General features: G+C 37.6%; 1 protein-coding gene across 1 annotated transcript in view; it reads left to right on the top strand.

The window, feature by feature from the left end:
• The window catches only part of DNAH11 (dynein axonemal heavy chain 11), a 275,861-nt gene that overhangs the window by 223,772 nt on the left and 34,288 nt on the right, over positions 1-17,801 (top strand). Inside the window, exons 66-69 of the mRNA XM_072964862.1 lie at positions 4,902-5,106; positions 10,684-10,848; positions 12,530-12,670; positions 17,403-17,573. Coding sequence (XP_072820963.1) covers positions 4,902-5,106; positions 10,684-10,848; positions 12,530-12,670; positions 17,403-17,573 — 682 coding nt within the window. The remainder of the gene's footprint in view (positions 1-4,901; positions 5,107-10,683; positions 10,849-12,529; positions 12,671-17,402; positions 17,574-17,801) is intronic.

The raw sequence follows: 17,801 nt of genomic DNA, 5'->3' as shown, positions 1-17,801 counted from the left end.
TCTTAAAAGAAGAGCAAAAAAAAATGAAACCAGAATTTCTTTATTTTTCATGGTATCTGATAATGTTTAAATAAGGATGTATTGATATATATATATGTATATATATATATATACACACACACACACAGTATGTATGTTTTATATGTGTGGTATATGTATGTGAATATATATATCTCAAAAGGGAAATAATCTGCTGTGGTTTTCTTCAACTTTATTTTTCTGTTCAGTGGTACCTGGACTCTTGCAACTTTAATCTTTATTTAAAAATTCTAATCGAAGTTTGCTTTTGTCTTAGAAGAACGTGTTGGTTGTATAAAGCAGCATGACAATTAACTCATTTCTATTCAGGACTTTCTTTCCTTCCTTTCCTTGAACGTCCTGCCAGCTGTGCAGCTTTCAGCTTTCTTCAGGAACCAGGTTTGACAACTCGCACAGGCCTTCCTGCCCAGGTGGCTAAGTAACACCTGCCCTCTGCCAACTGCACCTGACCCTTGGGGTGTTCTCTCAGCCAGAGCTCTCTGAGCTCACAAGTCTAATCGGGGAGTTTTTGATTTTAAACAGCAGGACCTGCAGTAAGGCTTTTAGATGTCCATTGAAAAGGTTTTTTTTCTTCTCCTGAGTGTGTTTTGATTCTCCAACTTGTGGGACTATCTTATTTACTTATCTCAAAACCCACCTGCTATCTCTTTTCCTTGACAAATCTGCTCCAATGAGGCCGGGAGAATGGAACTCCTCATCTTCAGAGAACATCTTAGCCCTCTGAATTGCCCATCCTAGAGTGCGAACCTGCAATATAGTCAGTCATACAGCCTCTTCAGAAATTTCTTGAAAACTAGCACTGTGAGAAAGGTTTTGCAAAAACAAAGTTCTCCTGCAGCCACTCCTAGTAAAGGCTTTGATCTGCCACGGGAGATCTTTATTCTCAGTTGAAGGTACGGCTTTTCCAAGTTTGGTTTTACATGGCAATAAAAAGGTATGAGGGTGTTTGTTCACGGACTCAGGGTGTCTGACCACTAGAGAAATTTATTTAAGTTTTTATGATCCAAGACTGATGACATTTTCAACAGCAGCTACGCTAAATCTTGGGAAGAGGGCCAAAGTAGAAAGACATTTCCTTAGTTTCCAGACATGTATCTTAGAAATAAGGAATCCAGGCTGTAATCGCAGATTTCAGACTCTCTTCTTGGTTATGTTGAGATGATGCTGCCTCTCTCCATTTGCAGAGATTCTGGTTTTCAGGTAAGTCTGATAATCAGAAGAACTGTTTCCCCGTATATCAGAAATGCTGTGAACATTCGCCAAGAAATCATTTTCAAGTATTTTAATGTAATTTGCATATCAGTCCTCCACGGTAGTAATGACGTTTCATGACTTAAAGAAATTGCAAATCTTTTCATCCCAGGATAACTTTTGGTTGGATTGTGAATAAACTTTGAAAGAGTTTTGAAATCCCCTCACGTACCTGATTTTTATGCAGACCTGACACATGGAAGACTAAATTTATCATTAATTTGTGGGTGAGCATCTTTATTATACAATGATTCATTCAGCTAACTAATGCGCATTTTGGCATACTTAAGTATTTTCTTTTCCTGAAAGCCAGAAGATAGAAAACTTTTATGTAAATTGAGTAATTTATTTTTTTAAATTTTGTAAAGTAAGTAATTCATTTTGTGAAAATAACTACCTGAAATCATAGCTCTTTGATTAGGGCTGAGTAATCCTCGATAATCAGTGTTACTCTCTTTCATAAACAGGACAGAATGTCTAACCACAGGTCACCAGAGCTTTTTCTCTGAGCTGTGTCTTTATATTTTTTCTCTAGTGTCCATTGATTGTTACTGAGTCAGTCATATTCTCTCAACACTCTCTTGTGATCGATGGTCAGAAAGGTCGACAAAGGCTGGGGTTACCAGCTGTCACCATCCAAACGGCGTATTAATGCCTGCAGTGTGATGCAGTGAAATGAACTTTATACTAGGAGTCTGGAGACCCAGGTTCTAGTCCCAGCTCTGCCACTAAGCTACATGACCTTGGACAAGTCGTAAACTCTCCAGGTCCATAAAAAGGAATCAGCTGAATGATCTCTAGGGTCCCTTCTGGCTCTAAAGTGACAATTCTGCTAGGTGAGGCAGAATGTTGACAGCTCACCCTGTGTCCTATCCAATTAAATCATGGTGTCTGTACTGGGAAAAAAATGATTTTATTTCAGTTCTGAGTTCATACACTCAGTCTCTCATGTCCAAACCAGCAATTCTCAGCCAGTGAGAAGAGGGGGCAGGCGGAGCTCACTGCCTTGGAGGGATGAATGAAAACTCTCTGGGAGCAACTCCAGCCCAGATTCAGAGATCCCTGCCCCACTTGCTTCTCACTGTGATGCGATGTCAGGGGCCAGAGTCCTGCTCCTGGGAGGCAGGAGCTCCAGCCCCAGAACCACTGCTTTAAGAGAGTAGAGTTCCAAGTTTTAGTGTCCTTCACACCTGCTGCTGCCTCTCCTTGGCATTTAAGTTCAAGCATTCGGAGCTGCCTGCTGTGTTCTGGAAGTTACAACCTCTGGTCTCATGTCTTTCAGAGAAACAACACAGTGATTGTTTGCTTTTCCCACCCCTCTGGTTAACTCCGTTGTTTTTTGGATCCTTCAAATCAGGAGAGAGCACTAGCAATCCGTTTAATTTTCCCAGATCGGAGATTAACCAAAAATTAACCTAGCAGCGATGATAAAACCCACTGAGTCATTATGCAGTCTTTGCCTTTCATAGATCATAAACGCCCCAGTTGAGGATAATTTACTATCCCTGGGAAATGTCAACCTACAAAATAATGTTTCAGAGCAAAATATAAAACCAGCTTTATAGGCAGACATCCTTCTCTCTCCTCTCAGCGTAGGAAGTTCCACAATTAACTGTCTCTTCACAGAGAAAATCAGACCTGTCCCTCAAGCAGTTAGATTTCTGGTTTTCAAAACTGGGGTATGAGAATACCTCACAGCAATATGTAGGTGTGCAAGGAACATTTAGAAGCACTGAACTGTCTTTGAGCCACCTTACAGAGTGAGGCTTAACTGAGGTGTTTGGTTAAATAAGTACTTGACCAGTTAAAAGCTTTTGCCACCTGTACCCAGAAGCAAGATTGTCAGAACCTCATTCTCCACGTTGGCCAATCTCTCACTGTTTTTTCTTGAAAACCTGGGAAAAGAAGCACAGTTCTGTGTAGTGGCTGAGTGGAAAAATTGGAGCTCGGTGTTCTGGGGAAGTCCAGTGGGATTAGCTGCTGTTGCTTTGAGAGGAAGTCATGCTGATACTGCTAGCTGGTGGATCCTTGAGAGTGGCAATGGGCAAGGAGGCTTTCTTTTCTTTTTCTTTTTTTAAATTGAAGTAGTCGGTTTACAATGTTGTATTAATTTCTGCAATTAATTTTACAATTCTGTGTTAATAGTGATTCAGTTATATATATAGACATTCCTTTTCATATTCTTTTTCATTCTAGGCCATTACAAGGTATTGAATATAGTTCCCTGTGCTGTACAGTAGGACCTTGTTGTTTATTTTATATATAGTAGTATGTATCTGCAAATCCTGAACTTGCAATTTATCCCTCCCCACCCTCTTTCCTGCCTGGTAGCCGTAAGTTTGTTCTCTATGTCAGTGAGTGGCCCAAGAGCTAAGGATGGTTTTCAGTAGTTGTCAGCAACAAATGAGAATATATGGCAGAGCCGGGTGTGGCAAACAAGGCCTGAAACACTTATACCCTGACCCATTACAGACGGAGCTCTCCACCTCCTCTCCAGGGATCTCTTCCTGAGACCTGAACACCTATGACTTTCAGATATATTAGTCATCCTGCGAGGGGCTTGTTTTGATTCTCATGTCCCCTCCCTACACCCCACAGACCTCAAAATTAAACTGACTTCTTACCTCAGTTCCTAACCCTACCATAGTGAGCTGTCCCATTAGACAACAGCAGTGAAAATTCTAGACTTGATTTAGTCAGTGTTCATTTAAATTTACATTTTTAAAGTGGAAAAGTGTTTAAATTCTCTATTCATCTGGGGACATAGGCTAGTGATTAAAAATGGAAGTTTATGGGACATGAATCCAAACCCGGTGAAAATGCATAAGCAAATGAGGGGAAATGCAACCTGATCATGGAAAGTCATGACAGACCTGGCATTTCTCTGAGACACTACAGAAGGGAGGAATATATCCAAACTAAGATGGTGCAGTGCAGTGATCAGAAAAGAATGCTGCCCATGCATTCCACTCAGCAGGCTTCCTCAACTTTCCTTTTGAGCCAGTGCCCAGAGTACTGGGAGGTAACTTGAAGTATATATGCATTTTACTATAGATAAATTTTAAGTGTGTGTGTGTATATATAATATAACACACACACAGTGTATATATAATACAACACACACACACATATATATATATAAAATTATTCTTTCTGTGGTTAACTTTATGTTAAACGTTGCTATTCTTTAAGGGTAAAATGAAATCTGTATGTATGTATGTATCATGTGTACATACAGATGCATACGTAACATATTTCATTTTGCCCTTAAAATAATAGCAATGTTTGATATAAGGTTAATCACAGAAGGCATAATAATAGAAGTTATTATGTATTGTTACAGGTTCTTTATATGATTTATTATATGTAATTGTTACAGTGACACTATGAAGTGAGTACTGCTGTTACCATTTTACATATAAGGAAATGTAACCATATACAGGTATAATTCTTATTCCTCTTATGCTTTAGGAAAATGGAGAGTTGCTGAAAAATCATGAACACCTGGTTTTACAGCCTGTATGTTTATCAGGATACAGGAATGAAATGACACTTAATATCAGTGATGGTTCATGGGAATCTCTTGAATGTCTGTGTTTTATTCTCTTTAGGTATATCAAGATTGGAGATAAAGAATGTGAATTTAACCAGAACTTTCGCCTTATCCTCCACACAAAACTGGCAAATCCTCACTATAAGCCAGAATTGCAAGCTCAGACAACCCTCCTCAATTTCATGGTCACAGAAGATGGTCTCGAAGCCCAGCTGCTGGCAGAGGTTGTCAGTATTGAAAGGCCAGATTTGGAGAAACTTAAGGTAAAAATGATGAAATCACCCCCAGCATTTATTCAGTGCCTGCTGTGCACAACTTAGAGTGCCAGACACAGGTGCGTAAAATCAGAATCGTGCCCTCCAGGGTCTTGCAACCTAACTGAGAAAAGAAGGATGTATGTGAACAGTTAAGGAGCAATTCAAGGATACTTCTGACAAAGGGAGGAGTACGATTGTGCCCCAGATAGGAGATGGGCTAGCCGTGGGTCTTGTTTGACGCGGGTGACGAGGACAAGCAAAGAGGCCCATCAGTCATGGAAAGCAGAGCTCGGGAAGCAGGAATGTGCCCTGGAAGGTGGGATAATAGTAGACCCGTTTATTCAGGGCAAAAGCAGGAAAAAGAGGAGTAATGGAAAAGCAGGAAAAAGAGGAGTAATGGGATAAGGTTGAGTAAAAAAGGGCTTGCAGCTGGTTAGACTAGCATTTAAAGACAAATGTATGACTTTAAGTACACTGAGAAAAAATACTGAAAATAATTAAGTGTAGTGTTGAATGCAGTAAACAAGAAAATAGCACAGTAAGCCTAAAAATGTAGGAAGCAGGCAATAGAAGAAGTGAGTAGTTGCAACAGAGACTGTGTGGACTGCCAAGCCAAAAATATTTGCTATCTGGCCCTTTATGGAAAAGGTTTGCCATTCTTAATATAACTCCGTTGTTCTCAAATGGTGGTTCCTGGAACAGCAGCATTAGCTGGGAACCTCCTAAAATACAAATCTCAGCCCAGATCCCGCTAAATGAAAGATTGTGGAGGTAGCCTCAGCGATCTGCTTTACCAAACCCTGCAAGGGGTTCTCATGCATGTTCAGACTCAGTTTGAGACTGCTTTCACTTGGATTTACTTCTGCACCAGTCAATGAGCAGGGCAAAGACAGCCCTGGGAGCAAGGTAGAGTGGAGTGGGCACGGCTGTCCTTGCAGGTCTCCCTGTAGGCAGGCGTCGCATCATGCCAGGAGAGCAATCCACAGCCCAGGGTTCAAAGGACCACAGGTGTGTGCCTTGTACACGAACTACCAAGACAGAAAGGTTCCATGTCCATTTTCGAAACGCCATGTGACCATATAAGAAAGCAGTCTTGTCATGGTAACATACGTACATGTACATTTTCTTTTTTTTTCAAAAGACTTGACAGTTTGGTTAATTTGTCTTCAAACATACAACAGTAAATAGCTATAAATCTCCATGTGATCATTATCCAGCTTCATAAGTATCAATATTTTGCCTCTTTCCCCCTACATATTTAATTGAAGCAGTTTTTAAAAATGTTTTTGTTTTTTTTGGAATAATTTTAAGCTGATTTACAGAAAAGCTGCAAAGATATTACAGAGTTCCCGTATATCCCTAGCCTCATTTCAGTTTCTCCTGATGTCATCATCATTCTTTTTTGCAGCATACAAATAAAATTTGTCTAAAATGCTGTTCTCCTTCAATAAAACATATCCACTCGATGTGTCCATTAAGAAATAATAATATTTCTCCCCATTTTTATAAGTTTTTTGAGATATAATTCATATAATCGTTTTGAGTATGTGATTCAGTGCTTTTTACGTTATTCATAGAGTATCAGTTTTACAACATTTTGATCACCTCAGAAAGAAAACCCATACCATTAGCTGTTACTTCCCCTGTCCCTCCCAGCTAGCCCCTGCCAACCATTATTCTTTCTTTCTGTATAGATTTGCCTATTTTGGACATTTTATATAAATGGAATCATAAAATATATGGCCTGTGTGTCTGGCTTCTGTCACTTAATGCTTTCAAGGTTTATCCATTTTATAGCACAAGTCAGTTCATTTTTATGGCTGAATAATATTCCACTGTCTGGATAGACACACATTTTATTTATACTCTCATCAGTTGATGGATATTCAGGTTCTTACCACTTTTTGTCTATGATGTTAAATGTTGCTATAAACATTCTTGTGCAGGTTGTTGTGCAGACATATTTTTCAGTTTTCTTGGGTACATACCTAGGAGCAGAGCTGCTCAGTCATATGGTAACTCTGTGTTTAACATTTGAGGGACTGCTGGATTGTTTTCAGAGTGGCTACACCATTTTACTTTTCTACCAGTTTTATATATATATGTTTTTTATCTGCTTGCATTAGATGTATATTGCTCTTCTTTCACTAGTTTCTTAAGATCTTAATTGATTTTTAGATCTTTCACTTTTAATACATGTATTCAGTGCTATAAATTTCCCTCTAAGCACTGCTTTTGTTGCATCTCCCACATTTTGATAAGTTACATTTTCATTTTTATTTCAGAATATTTTTAACTTCTCTCAAGACTCCTTTTGTGCTATTTAGAAGTATGTTGTTTACCAGACATTTTGGGAATTTTCTAGCTATCTTTCTGTTATCAATTCCTTACTTAATTTTGTTGCCTTCTAAAAGCATACTTTGTATCTCTATTCTTTTGAAGTTTTTCAGGTATGTTGTGTTGTATAGCTAAGTATTTGGTCTATCTTGTAAATATTCTATGTGAGCTTGAAAAAAATGTATATTCTGATGCTATTGAATGAAGTATTCCATAAATATCAATTATATCTAGTTGAATGATGGTGCTTTTTAATTCAACTATATCATTACTAATTTTCTCTGCCTGCCAGAGCTGTTAATTATGGATACAGGCTTTTGAGTTCTCCAGCAGTGGAGTGTATTTGTCTACTTCTTGCAGTTTAGTTAGTTTCTGCTTCATGTACTTTGACACTCTGTTGTTAGACACATGCAGATTAAGGATTCTTATGTTTTCTTAGAGAATTGACCCTTTCATCATCATGTAATGCCTTTCTTTGCTCTTAATAATTTTTCTTATTCTGATGTCTACTTTGTCTGAAATTAATATAGCTGCACCAGCTTTCTTTTGCTTAGTGTTAATATGGTACATCTTTCTCCATCCCTCTACCTTTAATCTATCTGTGTCTTATATTTAAATTTTTTTTTGTGGACAACAGGTGATTGGGTCTTTTTTTATCCACTGTGTCCGTCTCTCTTAATTGATGTATTTAGACAATTCACATTTAAAGATATTATTGATATAATGGGATTGATATCTACCATATTTTTCATTGTTTTTTATTTACTGCATTTGTTCCTTGGCATTTTTTTCTTTTTGCCTTTTCTAATTTTAATTGAGCATTTTTTGATTCTAGTACCTGTCCTTTCTTAGCATATATATTGTACTCCTTTTTTTTTAATAGTGGTTTCCTTAGCATTTGCTACATGCATTTGCAGCTAATCTAAATCCACTTTTAAGCAACACTATACTGCCTCATGGATAGTGACACCTTTTAACAGAATATTCTCATTTCCTCCCTCCCATCCCTAATAACGTTGTTGTTGTTCATTTCATTTACCTCTGAGTTATAATCCCTGAATACATTGTTGGCTTTATTATCTTGAATAGTTATCTCAATTAGGAGTGAGAAAAATAAAATATTTTATCTTCATTTATTTCTTCTCTAACATTCTTCCTTTCTTTATATAGTTCCAGGTTTCTGATCTATATCATTTTTCTTCTCTGAGGAAATTTTTTTTAATTTCTTGCTAAGACAAGTTTACTTGTGACAGAATCTCTCAGGTTTTGTTTATCTGAAAAAGCATTTATCCTGCACTTTTGAAGGATAATTTGGCAGGATGCAGAATTCTAGGCTGGAGGGGGCGGTTCTTTCAGCAACTAAATATTTACTCTTTTCTTGTTTGCATGTTTTTTCAAGAGAAGTTTCATGTAAGTCTTACCCTTTTTTCTCCATAAATGGGTTTCTTCCCCTGCCCCCGACCCATGGCTTCTTTCAAGGTTTTTTCTTTGTTTTTGGTTTTCTGTCATTTGAACATGATATGCATAGGTGTCATGCTTTGTTATTTATCCTACTTATTATATTGTAAGCTTCTTCGATCTATAGTTTGGTGAGTGTCATTAATTTTGGAAAATTCCTTGACCAGTATTACCTCCAGTGTTTCTTCTCCATTTTTTTCTTTCTTCTCCTTCATGTATTCCCATTATGTGTCTGTTATGCTTCTTGTGATGGTCCCACAATTCTTGGATATTCTTTTCCCTTTTTTTCATTCTTTTTCTCTCTGATTTTCAGTTTGGAAAGTTTCTGTTGACATATCTTCGAGTTCACTGATTCTTTGACTGTGTCCAATGTGTTGATGAGCCCGTCAAAGTCATTCTCCATCTCTGTTAGTGTTTTTTATTTCTAGCATTTCCTTTTGATTATTTTGTAGAGTTTCCATCTCTCTACTTACATTGTCCGTGTGGTCTTGCATGTTATCTACTTTCTGCATTAGAGCCCTTAGCATATTAAGCATAGTTATTTTTCACACCCAGTCTGATAATCCCAACATGCCTGCCATACCCAAGTCTTGTTCTGAGGTTTGCTTTGTCTCTTCTGACTGTTTTGGGGGCTTTTTGTTTGTTTTTGCCTTTTGGCATGCCTTATACTTTTTTGTGGAAAGCCAGACATGATGTACTGGATAGTTTGAACTGAGGTAACTAGAGCTTTCATGTGAAGTTTTATGTTTATATAGCTGGGATTTAAATTGTGTGTCATGTTTGCTGTAGCTGTTTTGTGTCCTGGTCTTCAGTTTCCTCTCCTATCCTTGTGTTTGTCTCCCTTTGTCTTTAGATTTCCCTAGAAGCTCCTATTCTAGTAGAATCTGTGTCTGGCAGCTCTTGCAGCCTGGTGATGTGGTAGTGAGGCATTGTGGATGGGAAGCATCCTATGATCTTCTGGTTGAATCTCAGGGTTTCCTAGTAGGGCTGAGTCACTGGACTTTGACCTTCAGAAGAGTTTCTTGTCATTTGTTTTTATCTCCGCTGTGTGAGCTGTTTAGTCAACCCCTATTCCCTCCCAAGTCAGATGAGGCTCTAATAAAGTAATTTCCCTTGAGGACAGGCTCTTGTTAAGTGAACAGAAAGTTCTTGACATATTTTAAATGGTTGATTTCCTTTGGACGTATTTCAAAATGGTTGCTTTTCCCTTTTCCCTGCCCAAAGCAGGAGTAGATTTTTTTTTTTCTGATCTTCACTGTGAGAACCTAATGGGTCTCCTGAAGGTAAACTCAGGAAAGTTGGAAGGCTCCCTAATACTGGTTCCCCTGGAGTTTAACTCTCAAGCTCTGCCTGCAGTTATTAGCCAGTTACTATGTTCCTGATAAGCTGTGATTGTCTGTGTTCACCCATGTCTGCAGTTTTCAAGGTGACAGTTGCCCTGTGACCTCAGTTCTCTGACAGATGTAAGAAGAGTTGTTAATTAGCTTTTTTTTCCCCTGCTGTGAGTAGAATAATGACGTCTCATTTTTTAGATTGAAGCAGAAACCAGAAGTTTCTTTCTACAGGTTCATGATATTAAATGATTATGAAACATGGTCATACTCTGGACCCTGGATTGCAACCAACTCTTAACATGCCTTCTGAATTTTTTAAAAGTATGTGTATGGCTTTAATGCTAAGTGTGTTTTATTCTGGATGATTTCCATGAAATGGATGAAGAATTCATCCATTCATGCTTAAAAACATGAATTAACCACCATTTCAGACACTTCTTTTTGTTTGTGTTAGTTGGTTTTGACGAAGCACCAAAATGACTTTAAGATAGAGCTGAAGCACCTGGAGGACGACCTTCTTCTGCGTCTTTCTGCGGCAGAGGGGAGCTTTCTCGATGACACCAAGCTGGTAGAGAGACTGGAGGCAACAAAGGCCACCGCGGCCGAGATAGAGCACAAGGTAGGAGAAGGCAAAGGCTCCCCGCAGGTCTCAGTGCTCTAATGGAATGAAGTGCTGGGGTGAAGGCGTAATTAAACTTGGCCCTTTCTCTAAGAGGACGGACTCTGTGGAATTCAGGTCTTTTAATAAACCGCCCTTAAAAAGTGCGGGGTTCTGAACGGAGACAGAGATGACTGAATTTGTGCTTCTCCTAATTCAACAAAGACCCAGTCATTCAAAGTGGACTCTGTCGGGCTATTATTTTTTTCTGAGTGACTAAATTTGGAGAAAATTGAGCCCTGCTGTCTTATAGGGTCTAGAATCTAAAAAGGCTTAGCATCCAGCTCTGGCAGACTGACATCCTACAGTCTCACCGCAGGTTTCCTGGTCTCTTGTACGTTGCACAGAAATACTTAGAGCTAAAGTTTTGTTTACAGGCCTTAGTGCTGGGAGACTGAGCAAGGGGTGATCTGCTGCTGTGCTCAAATGCGTTATTCACTCTAGGAAAGTGACGTTTCCTAAAAGCCAGAAAAAATTTCATTTAGTGGACTTCCTGCTGAACATCCAACATGGGTCTCAGATGCCTTGTGCATGCACTTTGGACTTCCACAGGTGGCCGCTAACCCTTAAAATTCTGTTGTTTCAAAATGAGAGGAACCTTTTTTTGCTTTCTGGGATAGCCTCATTACTAAGTAATCTATTAATTACCCAGCCAGGGCTGTGTCACCACACATCCAATATATTTGTCTTAAGTTAAGCAAGGAAGTGGAATCCCAAATTACTCTCTCCCTTTAAGTGAGTGAATTCTAGTGGCTCCTAAGATGGTAAAGATTAGAGCAATTAAGTAAATTAGGTCTTAGCTTTGAAGTTAACTTCTAATTGTCTCTTAAGATGTCTCTTCCTATCTTCCTAATATATTGCCATGTAGGGACTTCCCTCTCTGCTGTACATTTTCTTTATTTCCTTTTATATACAAATAGGATGAATCAAGTTTATTTTTAAAAGGTTGAATAAATACTGTATCTTATAAAACTTTAAGACCAGCAGTAGTCCTAGAGAGAAGAAATAAATATTTCTGTCTTGAATTAAAATGAATATGTTGGTTGATGATGGTGTGTGTGTTTAATTACCTCTCTGAATGTACCCAGAGGCTAATGCAAAGATAAACTAAATGGAAATATATGAGCATATGGATGATCTGGTGCAAAGTCAGAATTAGACACTCATGAGAGTCTTCATATAGAAGGCTTTTTCGTAAGCACAGCTATTGGATATTTTATTGACCTTGGCTGCTTTCGTATACCTTGTTGACTAATAAAGTTGTTGGCACTGAATCGACCCAGCAGACTTTTAAGAGCTATCCCTGGGAGGTGATACAGCTGGGTTATTAACCCCTGAAAGAGAGAGGGGAGGCAGGAAGGTGACATTACTCAGAATAAATTCTGCAGAACCAAAAGCAATCGGATTTGTTTACTTGGTAACCTTAATATAGCTCGAGTTATGTCCATTCTCATTTGAAACTCAGCTTGTAAAAAAAAATTATTTTAAAATAAGAATTTAATCCTCTTAGAAAGTCTCAAGCACATAGATGCCATACGTGTTATCTATTCTAATACAACTCATTTCTCATTTCAGATATGTCACTTCCATCATATAGAGAACATGAAGAGTAAGTTACCTATGTTGTTTGATCCCACTGTAGGTGACTGAAGCCAAAGAAAATGAAAGGAAAATCAACGAGGCCCGAGAATGTTACAGACCAGTGGCAGCAAGAGCATCTCTTCTCTATTTTGTTATTAATGACCTCAGGAAAATCAACCCCATCTATCAATTCTCTTTGAAGGTAATGGCGACTAAGCTAAGGAAAAATGTTAACATCAGGAATTCAGCTTGTTTCTGGAAGTTTAGAATTTATTTTTAAGCAGTTGGTGCATCCAGTAAAGAGTCATGAGGATCTGGCTAGCAAAAAACAAAACAAAAAACAAACAAGTAAACAATATCCTCACTTTCTCAATAATTTTCACTTATAATTTTCAATAAGGCTTTGAGATAATTAAATTTTGTGACATCATAATACGTAGTTGTTTTTAAACAGAGTGGTAAGGAGTTTATAAAAAATAAGGAAATTGTCCTTGAAGCTCCTATACCTTATTTGTGACAGTGTGGGTGTCTTAGAAAAGGATTCCCTGTTTTATTTTGATATAGATAAAAGGTGAGAATAACTCTTGATTAAGCCCTTGTTATATGCAAGGCACTTTCATACTTTGGTTCATTCTTATGCCTGAAATATCTCAATGAAGTGTATTATTTTATCCCTATTTAAAAAACTAGCAGTTTGAATTTTTAAATATATTGCTGAAGCACTCACGTTTTATAATTGGAAGAGTCAAGATTTGAACCTATGACTGATTCCAAAGCCTCTGCTCTTCTCTTTGTAAGGTTCTGCCTCTGGGCAGTATTCATTCAGTCAGTCAGTCAGTTCTTAAATAGCTATTGCAGTCAATCATAGTGCCAGATGCTAGACTGGTTACTGAGTGCACCATTTGGAAAAACACAGATATGAGTGGGGATATATGGATGTGTGTGTGTGTGTGTGTATGTAGAAGTGATAGGTACCATAAGAGAGAATCATAGGGATGGAAGGGCTGTTTTACTGGGGGCTCAGGGAAGACCTCTTGGAGGAAGTGAGATTGTAGCTGATTCCTGAAGGCTAAGTAGGATTTAGCCATGAAAGGAGTGTTTGGGGGTAATAAGGATGTATGAGACATGAATAAGTTTTTGAGATTAGAGGTAGTGAATGAATCTATGTGACTGGAGGGTAATGAGTAAGGGAGAAGATGGCAACACGTGAGTCCTGAGAGGTAGGAGGTTCTAGATCATACGAGGTCTCATAGGCTGTGCCGGGAGTTTGGATTATAGCATGTGTGCAGATAGAAGCCATTGAAAGGTTGTAGGCAGATGACTGAGGTGATGGCAAAAGACTCAGGGAGACGTGAATAGACTTAGGATTTGAAGCTAGAATAATTGGCTCTTGGAGGTGGATTGGATGTGGGCATAATAAAGAGAAAGAATCAAGATGGAACAAGTGCAGAAATTCTGAGAAGCACAGTGGGGCTGGACTTTAGGACAGCCACAGTGTAGGAGGTGGATAATAAAATAGCTCAGGACTGCACATGTACCAAACTAGACTAAGGTATTTCATGTAAACTACAGAGCAACTCCCATCATGAGCGTTTTTAAAAACGACTAAACACAAGATTGGCAAATTGGATCCAGCCCCATTTAAAAAGCACAACCTATTATGCCCAAGTGGAATTTATGCCAGGAATGCAAGTTGGTTAAACATTAAAAAATCATACAATGTAATTCTTCATATTAATAGAATAAAAGACAAAAACCATATAACAATTTCAATGGGTGTGGACAAAGAACTTAACAAATTTTAACACCTAGTGTAGAAAACAATCCTGAGCAAACTCGAAGTAGATGGTGACTTATCTATGTGATAAAGGGCATCTATAAAAATTTCCAGCTAACATTATACTGAATGTTGAAAATTGAATGCTTTCCTCTAAGATCAGGAACAAAGCAAGGATGTCTTCTAGTCAACACTGCACTGGAGTTATAGCCAGTGCAATAATACAATAAAAGGCCCAGAAATTTATAAAGAAAGAAAATTGTTTTTTCCCACAGATCACCTGACCATGTATGTAGAAAATTATAAGAAATCTACCCAAAAAAGCTACTAGGACTAAGAAGTGAGTTTTTAGCATGATCGCAGGATATGAAGTCAATATACAGAATTCATTGTGTTTCTGTATATGAGGAACAAACAGTTGGAAAATAAAATTAAAAAGTCAATACTACTTACAGTAACTTCTAAAATCATGAAACTCTTAGGGATAATTTTAACAAAACAAATACAAGATCTGTATACTAAAAGCTACAAAACATTGTTGAAAAAGATTAAAGAAGGTCTAACTAAGTGGAGAGAGAGACCATGTTTACGGTTTGGAACAATCCCTGTTATGAAGATACCAGTTCTCTCCAAATTAATCTATAGATTTAATTCAGCTTCAGTCAAAATCCTGGAAGATTTATTTGGCAGAAACTGGCAAACTGATTCTAAAATTTGTGTAGAAATGCAAAGGATTTAAAATAACTATATAATTTTGAAAAGAGAAACAAATTTGTAAGACTTACAGTACGTGATGTCAAGACTTACTACTAATTTATCTAAAGAAAAATACATCAATCAATGGAACAGAATAGAGAGTCCACAAGTAGACCCACATATGTATGGTTGACTGATTTTGGGCAGTTTTCTTATACAGTTATACCTACACTTACAAAATGATCCTAAGTTTTCACCCTAGGTGTTTACCCAAGGGAAATGAAAACATATGTCCACTCAAAAACTTGTTCATGTATGTTCATAGATATATTTTATTCATAATAGCCCAAATTTGGAAACAACCCAAAGGACTAAGAAGTGAATGGACACACAGTTTGATTTCTGCATACAGTGGCATATTACTCACAGTATAAAAGTAGGAACTACTGATGCACACAACACTGATATATCACAAAGTCATGTTGAGAAGAAGCGAGGCACCGACAAGTACACATTCTATGACGCTGAAATGAATCTATTGTGACAGAAACAGTTCAGCAGTGGGCAGGAGTGGGGATGGATGTAGAAATGGACTGTGAAGAGGCACAGGAGAACTTTTGGGATGACTTGACTAGAAAGATTCTACATATTGATTGCACTCATTGTCACTAAAGTATATACATTTGTCAAAACTCCTTGAACTGTATGCTAAGTGGGTATATTTTATCGTGTGTAAGTCAAAAACTGATTTTAATATGTAAACATCAAATGAGTCTTTGTTAATACCTTCTTATCAGTATTTACTCTGTCTTCTCATTTTAGGGTTTTACTTGCACTCAGATATACATGATTCAAAGCAAATCAGTCTGTGGTCTCTGGTCCCTGTCTGTCAGTCAAAAAAATTCATATTTTATGTATATCTATTTTAGATATATATTTATCTATAATACATAATCTATAATATTTTATAATATATTTATATAATCTATATTATATAGATATATATTTTTACATATTATATATTAGGATATATTAGCTATATATTTAAACATATAGAGATATATGTAAAAATACAGACCAGTTATTACTAAGGTGTGGAATAGAGTAATAAACAAATATTAAGAGTGATTTTAAAAGTAAAGAGATAATCAAAGGGGATCACAAAGTGAACAACAACAGCAAAAAAGAAAAAAAAAACCTCAAATAACCTGTTAAAAAATGGGCAGACAACTTGACTGGACTTTTCTCCAAAGACGATATACAAACGACCACCAGCATTTGAAAAGATGCTCAACATCACTAATTCTTAGGAAAATGCAAATCAAATTCATAATGAAATACCATTTCACACCTGTTAGGATAGCTACACTATTAAAAAAAAAACAGAAAATAAGTATTGCCAATGACAAGGAGAATTTGGAACTGTTGTGCACTGTTGGGAAGATTGTAAAACAGAACAGTTACTTAGAAAGACAATATGATAGTTCCTCAAAAAATTGCCATATCATTCAGCAATTACCACTTTTGGACATTTACCCAAAAGAATTGAAATATGGTCTCAAAGAGATATTTGTACACCCATGTTCAAAGCAGCATTATTCACAATAAACAAAAGGTGGAAGCAACCCAAATGTCCATTAGTGGGTGAACAGACAAAATGTGCTATGTACATACAATGGAATATTATTTAGCCTTAAAAAAGAAGGAAATCCTGACACATGCTACAACATAGATGAACCTTGAGGACATTAAATTAAGTGAAACAAGCCAGTCACAATAAGACAAATACTGGGGAGGAGGGTATAGCTTAGCAGCGGGATGAGTGCTTAGCATGCATGAGGCCTTGAGTTCAATCCCCAGTTCCTCCATTAACAATAAATAAATGAATAAACCTAATTACCTCCCCCCTCCAAAAACAAAAAACTGAAAAAAAAAAACCAAAATTAAAAAAGTAAGACAAATACTGTATAATTCCACTATATGAGGGATCTAGAGTAGTTGTCAAACTCATAGAAACAAAATGTAACATGATGATTGCCAAGGGTTGGGGGAGAGGAACTAGGAAGTTATTATGAAATGAGTTTTTTTAGTGAGTTGTTATTTAACAGTGTTTTTCAAGAAGAAAATATTTTGGAAAACATTTTGTGTGTTTTACCACAATTAAAAAATATATATTTTAAAAGTGCATGAATAAGAAAGAGGACAATACAACTCAGTTGGCTAGGGAGGAAATGAGGTTAGATTTTATGAAATAATGTTAAAAATACTAATAATGGCAGCAAACTTTCAGTGAGCACTTACCATGTGCCAGGAGCTATTGTAAGAGCTCATGTAATCCTCGTTAAAACCCCGTCCTATTCTCTCTCCCCATGGATAAAGTGTAGCCCTGTGTGACTGGGACTACCTGGACCTCCAGCCATCAGTGTTCACCTTTTAACGTTAGATGACTTTAATTTCCCAGGCTTTCAACATGCTGTTCCACAGAGCCATGGAGCAGGCTGACAAGGTGGATGACACGCAGGGGCGCATCTCAGTCCTGATGGAGAGCATAACTCACGCCGTCTTCCTCCACACCAGCCAGGCGCTGTTTGAGAAGGACAAACTCACCTTCCTGTCCCAGATGGCTTTTCAGGTGAGGAAATCAGTCACTCGAAAGCATCCCCAGGACCAAAGTCACACATCTCTATTTATTATGCACTTCTGCTGAAGGGAAGTGCAAGCACCTTTTTTGGAAGCCCTCGGTGGCGTGAGGAGAGTCGGATTGTCCCAGAGGTCCTGGTGCAGCAGTTTGGGTGTGTTTGTCCTTTCAGCAACCACATCATCTGTCACCCTAAAAATCAGATCACTGAGACATTCTCCT

This window comes from Vicugna pacos, chromosome 7 (genome assembly GCF_048564905.1).
Source record: "Vicugna pacos chromosome 7, VicPac4, whole genome shotgun sequence".
Classification (NCBI taxonomy): domain Eukaryota; kingdom Metazoa; phylum Chordata; class Mammalia; order Artiodactyla; family Camelidae; genus Vicugna; species Vicugna pacos.
This window is presented reverse-complemented; position numbering and strand designations above follow the sequence as displayed.